The following is a 10,999-nucleotide window of genomic DNA, read 5'->3' as shown; positions in this document are numbered from 1 at the left end:
TCCAACTGTGGATGGTTTTAATCCTAAATTCTCTCTAGCTACAGACAGACAATAGCTGAATTTAAAGGATTAGTAAACAAACTAAAACCTTCTAAGGGTAGGTCAACTGCTTTTTCTAAGCTCCTCCATATTTATTTCAAATAAATGCTGTAAAATTATACAACCTCATCCTATCACCTGACTCTCTACTAGATGCATGTATTAAATAAAAATTGCTATAAAGTAGGATTAACCATCCTTACCGTATCTTCCCTAATACTGGGGAGAAAGTAGTCTGATGAGACTGTTAAACACAAAGCCTCCTCAAGCATTGGGTAGGCTACCCTAATTTGAGTATGATTTTTTTTTTAAAGACAGAGTCTCATGTAGACCAGAGTAGCCTCAAATTATGTATTCAAGGATGACCTTGAGCTTCTGATCCTGCCTCTACTCCTGAAGGCTGGGACTGGAGGCATGCATGTACCACTTACGAGATGCTGACGATCAAACCCAAGGCTTTCTGCTTGCTAGGCAAACACTCTAACAAGCTACACCCCAGCTCCGGCAAACGCATCTGATGAAACAGCAGAGCCCCTGCCTTCCATTAAATCCTTTGTGACTCAGTGATTTGTCTCGTCCTTCTTCGTGAGCACGTATTACCTAACTCCAGCAAAGGCTAAAACAGACAGCACAGGACAGGCATTTTAATTTTAAAGAATTTTAATACAAACTTAATATAAACTATTTCAGTCCCTCTTAACATGTAAGACACTGACTCAAAATACTTTTATACCGTTTTTTTCAAGTATTGCACAATATAGGTACAAAATTAATATTTACGATTACATTTTCTTCCATAATATATAGCAAAAATCTTTAAACCTTTAACAGAAAATACATTTTTTGAAAAAGCAAATATTCGTACATTTTAATTCCACCACTAAAGGAATATCCTGTACACAATTTTCAGAATAGTTGATGTCTTTAAGATGGATATTTTACAATTTCAGTAAAAAAAATACAACATGAAGCTGCTGTCACAGATCACTGTAGTAAAAAGATAGAAATGCAATACCGTGTCGTAGAAACAATATATATATCCTCTGATATTTTACAAACTTTGTACTAAATTAAATTATACAATTAGAAAAGACCAATAAACCCACTTATTAGTGCCAATTTTTTATATATATAAAAAAAAATCAGCCATGTCCTTGCTATATCTTAAATACTGTAAGAGGCCATATCTGAGAGTATACTTTAAAATATACAGTCAGTATAAAATAACTTTGTGCTTGGTTGGCAAATGAAAAATGATGCATGTTTTATTTTGTAACCAAGCTTGAATGTATTCTTACTATAATCTTTAAAAAAAAAAAAAGTCTCAAGGAGGAAAAAAAAAAAAAAAAAAAAAAAAGTTTCCCCCTTGGGCCGATGCATTTTAACTTGTACGATACATGTTCTCTCTTTTGTTTTTTAGTTAGCCATAACGGGCTGGAATTGCTGGTTAGAATACTGCATGTTATTTAAGCTAAAATTCAAGCCATCTACGAAAGACTTCTCGTTGAGGCCTCCATAGGCCGCAAACACATCAAAGGCATTACTGTACTGGAGGGGACTGAGGTTAAGGGGGCTGTCACCTGGGAACATTCCATTGGTACTACTACCTTGACCCTGCATATTAGGAAAAATAAATTCCTTGGCATTGGGAGAGAGAGCAGAGGTTTGCTGCTGCTGTGGAGGAGGTGGGGGCGGCGGCTGGGCTGGCTGCTGCTGCTGCTGTGGCTGCTGCTGGCTGCCCAGGCCCAGCCCATACAGAGAGTGCATTGAGGAAGAGATGGCTTTCTGCTTCAGGAGGTCGTTCACATTCAGGCCGAGGTTGATCGGAGAAGTACGCGCTACCTTGCTGCTACGGCCACTATTCTTCATTTTGGTAGAGCCGAACTTGGTGGCAGCAAAAGTGGCAGTGGTAAAGGTTAAAGGCTGAGTGGACCGGGGCATGAAGGTAGGGCTGACAGCAGCAGAGTGACCAAAGGGAGGTGATGGAGAGCTGGACACTGAGGAGGCTGGGTCACTTATGGGCATGAAAACCTGGGCCTCTGGGTTAAAGCTGTTTTTGATCTCCTTATCCAGCTCACACCCATTTTCATTATTGTCATCCACGTAGAGCACCTTCACTGGTCCCTTTTCACCAATTTGGTAGGAAACCTCAAATGGGTCGATCCAAACGCTAAGATCCTGCGGCAGATTGCCACGAACATCATCAATGTCCAAACCACTCTCTTTGGATGCTTGTTCAATCACTGGGTCCACTTTCTCCCCTACGTGTATACATCTAAACCCTGATCCTTTGTATGGCTTTTCAGGATACCAGTGCCCTTCATATTTCTTCTTAAGAAGTCTTTCAAGCTCTTCACCAAAAATGTTGACACGTCTCCTGGGAAGCTTATTGTACAAGTAGGAAATAATAAAATTTAGTGCTACTTGGATTTCAAGCTGCATAGCTGCGATACCACAAAAGTTAGGTTTGCTTCAACTCCTCCACCAGAAAAATAAATTTTTTAAAAAATCAGTTTGTGGCAGAGAAACAAATTCTCATTCAAAGTGCTGGTATTAGTAGATTATCCTTCAACCTTTCGTGGTCTTGTTCCTTTAAGAAAACAAAACAAAAGCAAAACACGTCCAAATATGATCAATGTTGTGGCTCCAAAGCCTTTTACCCAAAGCAATTTCACTTTTAAAAATGTTTACTAGGCTAGAAAGACTGGAAAAAAACCACTACAAAATAAAGGAACACACAATAAAAAAATCATTTGCCAAAGTTCAAAACAGATTTACAGTTAAAACAGCATTTTGAGCCGTTCCATAACACTTCAGAGCAGGACCCGAAGCACCTCCAAGAACACAGATCCTTTCTTCCTCCGAGTGTAAGTGTTTACTAGCTGTGTACTGCACACTCCTCCCCCACCCACACACTCCACCTCTACAAGTTGGTCATTAGTTTTCTTGCTATTCACCATTTCAGAAGCGAATCCCTAGTTCATTTTGGAAACATCACATTTAAATCTGCTCCATGTTAAATAATTAGAAATGTTATAAATTAGAAAAACTATTTTTAGTTTTCAAAGTATGTGGTGCTAAAATTAAAGGCACTAAATGAACTGCCACCTTGGTAAATGATAGAACCCAAATTATCCCTTATAGTTTTAACCATGCCAAGGACACTCACATAACTGCTTTTCTCAGAGCCTTTTTCTTTTTATTGTGTACTGTCCACCCATTATGAAATTCCTCTAAGCTGCAAGTGTAAGGAAAACAAGCAGCTTAAAACTCTTATTGGTTACTCTGTTTAAGGGGCACGGTTTCTCAGTTTTATTCTAATTTTTAAAAACCACCTCCTTCCCTCTCTGGATAAACCAACAGCCCCTGGAGAGACTGGAGCGATAAGGTCGACCTTTAAACGTTTGCTGGATCAGCACTGGGTGGGGATAAGAAAAGATCAAGGGCAAACAGAGGTATTTCCAAGGAAGAGCTATTTGTACACGGAGGTTGAGCGAAGAGGACATTTAAAACAATCAAACTGGTGTTAATCCGTCTGTTCCATTCTCCATATTCTTGGTGACAAAGGGCAAATAATCTTTCTTTCGTGTTGTCCCCAAACTATACTTTCCAAGCCGAAAGCCAAGCGCCGGCAGAGAAAGCAGATTCAGCTGGATTGCTTAAAGGTGCAGCCGAGCCCAGGCAGGCTGGGTGGAAGGTAGTTTTTAAAACAACGCCTTAAGACAGGACTGTGAAGAATTACATAAACAGCCAGTTGGGTCTCATTAGATTTCTGCTCACAGCGCCGGGAGCCCGAGCGCTACGGCAGCAGCAACAACCGGAGGAGGTGGAGGAGGAGGAGCAGGAGGAAGAAGGCTACGAGCCTTGCTCCGGGAGGAGGAGCTCGGCCCGGGGAAACGGAGGGCAGGCTCTCCGGACGCCCCGGGGACGCGGCCCCGGGCACCGGCAGGTCGCGGCGCGGGCCGACCTGCCCTCCCCTCCCCCGCCGTAACCCGACCCCACCCCCGCCCCCCCCCCCCCCCACTCCGCTCCGCTCCCCGCTCGAGGTTCCTGGGACAGAGCCAGCATCCCGGAGCACCGGTCCGGGCCCGATCCCCGTACCCCCGCGCCCCCTGCCCGGGCGCCGCTCCCTCCACCCGGGCCGCTCCCACCTCCCGGCCGCCGGGCCTCGCTCGGGGCCGGGGGGCCCCCCCGGAGTCACTCCGTTCCCTTCGGCCCCCGAGGCCGCCCCTCCGTGCCCGGGCTCGCCGGACGCTGCAGACCCTCCCCTCGGGCCCCGGCCGCCCCGCCGTACTTACAGGGCTGCTCCCGGGCTGCGGCCGCCGCCGAGACGGGGAGAAGGGGCGGCGGGCGGGGGCGCGGGTGGGTCGGGAGCGGCGAGGTGGTGGCCAGGTGCAAGACGTCGCCAAGGCCGGACGCGCGACGGACGCCTTCGGGCGGGCCCCGGGAGCTCGCTGCTCTGGCTTTCGGAGTGGCGGGGACGGCAGGCTTAGACGAGCGCGCTCGCTTCTCCACACAGCCCGGCGGCCCGGCCCTGCGTCCCCCCCCCCACGAACAGCGCCCTCTGCGCGCCGGGCCAGAGCTTCGCTCCTTCTGCCGCGGCGCGCGCCCCGCCTCTCGTTTTATAGCCTCCTCCCCGCCCCCCCCCCCCCCGGGGGGCCCCCCGCCGGCTCCGCCCCTGCCCTGCCCCCCGACGCCATTGGCCAAGTCCCGCCTGCCCACGTCCGGACGGCCGGCGAGGGACGGCCACGCCCCGCCGGGCGCCACCGCGACCAATGAGCTCACGGCCTCGGGGGGCCGGGGGCGGGGCCAAGGGAGACCTCGGCGCGGGATTGGAGGAGGGCGGGAGGGGCGGGGCGGCTGGCGCTCGGGGGAGGGGAGCGGAGCAGGTGGCGACGCGGCGGGGGCCCGGCCGCGAGGGGGAGGCCGGGGCTGGGGGAGGGAGCGCGGCCGTGGCCGAGGCGAGCCGGCCTGTGGGTCTCCGGCCCACCCCCGGGTGACCCGGACTCGTGCGCCCGGTCCGTGGAGTACTGCATCCCGCCGGCCCTGGGCCAACCGACACCCCGAGGGGGGTGACGACGGCAGAACCTGGGGGCGGGGAAGGGAGGCCGCCTCGCCGCACCTCCCGCCCCGGTGACAGTTTAACCGCCTCCGCGGCGTCCCCCCTCGGCCGGACCCCTCTGGGTCACCTGAGCAGCGGCCGGGCCTTGGGGGGGGGGCGGGGGTTGCTCGAGGCCGGGAGAGAAAAGCGTCCTCCAGCAGACGGCCCGGCCGGCCCGGGCGACGGCGGGGGCGCCCACGCGTGCATCCTGAGGCCCTCCCACGCAGGCGCGCCGAACGGACGCGGGGCCTTGCGGAGGGGCCTTGCGGGGGTTTCTGGACTGTGCGCGGGGGGGTCTGTGGGGAGTTAGCGGGGGGACGCGAGGGTCCCCGGGGGCGCGGAGAGGCGCCGCCGCCGCCGCGACCTGCCGCCGAGAGACCCGAGTTACAGCGGGAGCGGGGCGGGGCGGGGGGCGGGGCGAGGGGGCGTGCCCGTCGGCTAAAAATATTACCCACAGGTAGCAACGAGGCCTGATTGGTCGCGCCGGGCCCTGGCGGCCTCGCGATTGGCTGTCTGGTCTCCAGGAGACGGACGTCAAACTAGGACGGGGGTAAAGGCGAGAGAAAGTGGGGGGGGGGGGGGGGCCGGAGTGGGGAGGGAGAAAGCGAAGCGGTGAATGAGACGCCCAGGACCTGTCGTTCCCCTTCCCCTGTCCTGGGCACGCTTCCTGGAAAAAAACCGGTCCCGGCGCTGCCTTGCCCTTTAACACGGCTAAGCCTCCGTCGGTGGACACCATCTCTGTAACCACCCGGGGCCCGAACCCTCGTCCACGCGGCCCGCCCGGGGAGACTGTTGGTTTCATGGATGCAAAAGTCTGGACGTGGCCTTTCCCCCTCCCTCCCCTCCTCCAGCGAGGCCCTGCTTGCGTGGGTTTCCACCTCCTCTCTCAGAAGGAGCAGCTCTGGGGACGTCTCTGAGGTCTCCACAGCGAGTGGAGACGGGAGGGTTGGTGGGATGGGCCGAGGGGTGGGGTGGGGACCGGTCAGGTGACCCATTTCTTGTCGATTGCACAGGTTCCTGACGCCTGGGCAGCGTTTTCCTAAGAGCATGGGCATTTCACTCAGGAACACTTTAAACTGTCTTATGTTTAGTGTTCGGGCTCCTTAGCTGCAGAGCGGGGTCGGACTGAGAGAGCACGTCCTTTAAAACTAAAGCGGCCGGCAGCAGGATCTCTTTAAAATAATATTTTTCCCATTGTTTTTCTCAGTTGTGTGTTTCTGCTTTTCTAGGGTGAAAGCTAATCTAATCTGTCGCAGAAATAAGGCGTTTTAAATCCTGTAGTTAGTTGGGCACAGAAATTGCAAGAATCTAGGTAAGATATTTTGGGAATGACTTACCAAGAGAAACACATTATTTTTTCATGTGCCCTAGAAGCACAATTTATTACCATTAGATAAATAGTGTTACTGTACCAAACGCTCAGAATTACAGACACATGTGCTGGGCCATGTGTCTTGAGTTGTAATTTGGAAAATATATCACTATAATTAGGGAGCATATTAGGCTTGGCTGAGATTATAATGTCTAACTAAAAATAGATGAATCATGATTTGGTTAAACTTCTCGACACTTTTCAAGAATTGTTTAGAGGAAATGAACCTCTCTTGTTTTCTCTCTCTCTCCCACCTTTCCTCCCCCCTCCTGAATTTCTCCAATCTATAATTCCAGGTATAAAGTACTGAAGCACTTATCTACTAGAGACTGCTTAAATATCAGTAACAGCAGTTTAAAAATGTATGAGTTAGTTGGGCATGGTGACCCCACACCTGTAAATTCCAGCAATCAGCTTGAGACAGGAGGATCACAAGTTCAAAGCCAGCCTGGGCTATCAGGCAAGTTCCTGGCCAGCCTGAGCTGCCACATCTCAAAGAAAAAGAAAAGAAAATCAGACAAAATTGTTATGGGTTAATTCCAGAAGTCTTGAGAATGGGGAATATGAGAGGGTCTCAATTCAAAAGCTGACTATAGTACTTATACTACCACACCAAGTTTAAAATATATTTTATTCAAGTCTTGCACCTTAAAGGCTTCCTCGCAGGTAATTACTATTTGACATTTACTTTAGAATTCTACACCAGAGTATACTGCTAAATTATCACTCACATTTGTATATATTTGTAGAGATTTAAAAAAAAAATTGGTCTCAGGCTCCAGGTAATATTGCCATCAAGAAAGTCTTCTCAGGACCTGATAACTCAGGCAGATAATGACAGGAGGATGAGGCAGGAAGATCAGAGTTCAAGGCTTGTCTGGGTTTAAAAGTGAGTTCAAGGTCAGCTTGGGCACCAGTAAGACCATGTCTCAAGAAGTAAAAACAAGAGCTGGGGCTTTAGTTCAGTGGTACAAACCTGTAACCTCAGCTTGAGAGGCTGAGGCAGGAGGATAGCAAGTTTGAAACCAGTGTGGGGTACTCCATAAGACCCTGTCTCTACAATCCTTTTGGCTGTGAGCCTAGCCTTTAGTGGCTGAGCCATCTCTCCAGCCCCCTATCTCTACAATACAGAAAAATAATTGCATACCTTGTGACTGCCATAAGAGTCTGCTTTCCCTTTGCCTAGCATGTGCCAAAACCTACCAGATTCAGTCTCTAGTGTCCCAAAGTCAAGAAAGAAAAGACAGTGCTCACTAGAAACTACAACCCTACCTTTTCACATCCTCACATCTTTAAGGAATCCTGGAAAGTGCACCTTGTGATAATGAGAACACTTGTTAGGTAACTAGCCAATATCACTGTGTCCTGAACTGTACACACACACACACACACACACACACACACACACACACACACCACATCACTCACCCTTATTTCTGAGAGGAAGCCATCCTAACTTTTCTCTTATTCTGCTTCCCTATAAACAAGGTTAGTAGAGAACAGCCAGGATCCACGACCCAGAGCATTTACTCAGGGCCATTGAGAACTGACCTTTATTGGAAAATAAGGCAACACACAAATATGTTATTGCTACTCGTTTCTCCTCAAATAGTTGTGCAACACAAACTGTAGATAAACATTTTTAAATTAATGAAAAATACATGCTGGGTGTGGTGGTGCATGTCTCTAACCCTATGGGAAACTGAGACAGAAGAATTTTGAGTCCTGATTCAGTCTTGGTGAGATCCTGCCACAAGACAAAGGGTATCTGCTGGCAGCCAGGTGTGGCGGCTAGTGCCTATAGTCCTAGTTCCTGGGAGGTAGAGGCAGCAGTTTGAGGTTATCCTAAATTACACAGTGGGTTAGAGGCCAGCCTGGGCTTCATGGAACTTTTATCTCAAACAAAACAACCCCTTTTCTATTTATGCTGGGCCAGGTGGCAGTTCTGAGAGGCTAGGCACGAGATCTGCAGCTGAAGGGCAGCTGGGGTACATATTGAGGACCTATTGCAACAAACCCAAACTACAAAGTAACCATGGAGTTATTACCAACAAAACTAGTTCTTTCCTAATTGTTTCTCAAAGGATGGCAATGCTGTAGTGTCTGAGGAAACTTCCGTGTGGCTTCCTGTAGCTGGTACTGGAGTTTGTGGGAGAGGACCATGCTTTCTCCAGACTCATTCAGATAAGTGTCACTAAAAGATCACTACGTAACTCTGAACAAACAAACCAACCTATTTACCTTTGGAATAAGCAATTCCACCGAGGGAACTTAGGCCAAGAGGAGAATGTCTCCATCTAACCTGCCCCTCCCTTATTATCCTGATGAGCAAAAGTCTAAAACAATCCTTGAAGTGACTTGCCATTAGCCAAGAGTGAGAATTTTGGTTTTGGCAAGAGATTATAGTGAAGATTCTAGGAGCAGTATTGTGTGGAAGGCATTCTGAGTACAAAGAACATTTATTTGAAATTCTCCAGGAGTGAATGTTATTAAAGTACTTTAAATACACTTTAAAGCATGGGTTGCATATGTTATTATGTAGCCTGGCTTACTAAAATTATACACAACCAATTGTGGCAGACACTGGTGCAAGCTCAGTGGGTTCCCACAGGCCCTCCCCACCCCTCCGCCTAGTCTTCCTGACTGAAGAGGATATACAGCAGCTAAGCGTGTTCTCATGCAGGCCTCACTGTAGTAGGGACACGCACTGAGACCCTGTTTCAATGTCATGCAGAAGTCAGCTGGGATGGATTTGGAGGAAGCCTTTCCTTTCAAAGGGGTTTGCTCCACTCACTATTACCACATAACAAGCCGTCCCCAAACCCCATCTGTCATGGTAGAAAGCACCCATTGTGTTGGGCCTATGGAGCTTGCCGGTCAGGAATTCAGAGCAGCACGTGGGCTTGCGTGCCTTGTCTCTGCTCCGCAGTGACTAGAACTCTGCTGGGAAGACACTCAACTGAGAATGGACTGGAACAGGTCTGCACAATGAAGCTTTCTCCAAAGACAGAAAGAGGCCACATCTGTGCTATCCAACATGCCAGCCACATGGGCTGCGAAGACCACTCAACTGTGGCCAGGGTAGTCGAGGAACTATGAAATAACCACCTGTGACCAGCGGTTCCTGAGTTGGATAGCACGGGGCTGGAGACTCCCATGCTGACCCCTGGCCTCAGGTGATCTTAACACTAGGCTCAGTTGGCACTGCTGCTGTGTAGCCTCTACACTCCGTGCAGGCCTGGGCTTCTCGTGGCACGACCACTGGTTCTAAGAGGAAACACTCTACGAGGGAGTTTCTGAAGAGTGAACTCGCAGGGAGAGCCACTCGGGAGCCACGTGGCCTCCTATGACCCAGCTTCCAAAGTCAGAACACCCCCGCTATCACACTGGGTAGCCTGAAGTAGATTCCACCCTCACCTCTCCAGGGAACAGTAGCCAGGCATGGTGGTGCTGGGCTATGATCTCAGTGGGAGGAAAGAGAACTCAAGACTAGCCTAGACTGCATGGGAAGACCTTGTCTCAAAACCTGAGGGCTGGTGGCTATGCCTCGGGACTTCTCTGATGTATACAGGGACCTGGGCTGAATCCCTAGCACTAATAAACAACAAAGAAATTAATAAACAAGCCACTGCAGCACTGTTACCGTCTCCCTGCCTTTGAACAAGGATCTGGCGGCATCTCTCACCAGCTTTGCTTATAAACATGAGAAAGAAAATGCAAGTTAGCCACAGAAATAGGACCTCTGACCAATGCCAGTAATTGCCTAGGTCTGATTTACTTTTTAAACCATTTTAGTGTTCTGCAAATCACAGTGAAACTAGCCCCAGCAAAATTTAAGTGCTCCAACAACAACAACAAAACGAAACAAAATTATCCCCAATAGTAACTTTTTTAAGGAAACCTGAACTCAATTCTTAAGAGATCAAGTATGAAATACCTGGGTGGGGAAATGGTTCTGTGGGTACAGGTACTTGCCATGCAAGCCTGGTGGCCTGAACTGGATCCCTGGAATTCATACAGAGGTGAAAGAAAGAACCGATTCCACAAAGTTATCCTTTGACATAAGCTATAACATTTGCATTGCCTTCTGCCTTGAATAATAAATTTGTAAACAAACAAACAAAAAACCTGAGGCTTCAAACCTATCTTGTGGGAAAATTGGATCACCATATGAGGGATGGGAGGAAAAACTAGATAGAATGATTCATGATTGGAAGCTGAGGCTGGAGGATCACAAATTCAAACTCAGTTTGGGTCACATAAGTTCAAGGGCATCCTGAACTATGCAAACAAGACCCTATCTCAAAAAAAAAAAAAAAAAAAAGGCAAGAAGAAAATCATCTTTCATTGAGCAGTGGTGACCACAATGAACATCCTCTTTCATTCTGTGTGTGTGAGAGAGAGAGAGAGAGAGAGAGAGAGAGAGAGGATGGAGGAAGGGAGAGAGGGAGAGAGGGAGAGAGGGAGAGAGGGAGAGAGGGAGAGAG

General features: G+C 49.1%; 1 protein-coding gene across 1 annotated transcript; it reads right to left on the bottom strand.

The window, feature by feature from the left end:
* Positions 1-681: 681 nt before the first annotated feature.
* Positions 682-4,635, bottom strand: Tob1 (transducer of ERBB2, 1). The gene is made up of 2 exons (XM_055620519.1): positions 4,338-4,635; positions 682-2,629 (listed from the first exon to the last, which is right to left on the bottom strand). The coding sequence occupies exon 2, from the start codon at positions 2,479-2,481 to the stop codon at positions 1,456-1,458; it is 1,026 nt and encodes a 341-aa protein (XP_055476494.1). The 5' UTR covers positions 2,482-2,629; positions 4,338-4,635; the 3' UTR covers positions 682-1,455.
* Positions 4,636-10,999: the final 6,364 nt, after the last annotated feature.

This window comes from Psammomys obesus, unplaced genomic scaffold (assembly GCF_907164565.1).
Source record: "Psammomys obesus unplaced genomic scaffold, mPsaObe1.curated_primary_1811, whole genome shotgun sequence".
NCBI classification, from domain to species: Eukaryota; Metazoa; Chordata; class Mammalia; order Rodentia; family Muridae; genus Psammomys; species Psammomys obesus.
Note: the sequence above shows the minus strand (reverse complement) of the source record. Positions and strands in the feature narration are given on the sequence as shown.

Bases quoted from the DNA above. Each gene is read 5' to 3' on its own strand.
- Tob1 (XM_055620519.1), bottom strand. From the start codon at position 2,481: ATGCAGCTTGAAATCCAAGTAGCACTAAATTTTATTATTTCCTACTTG.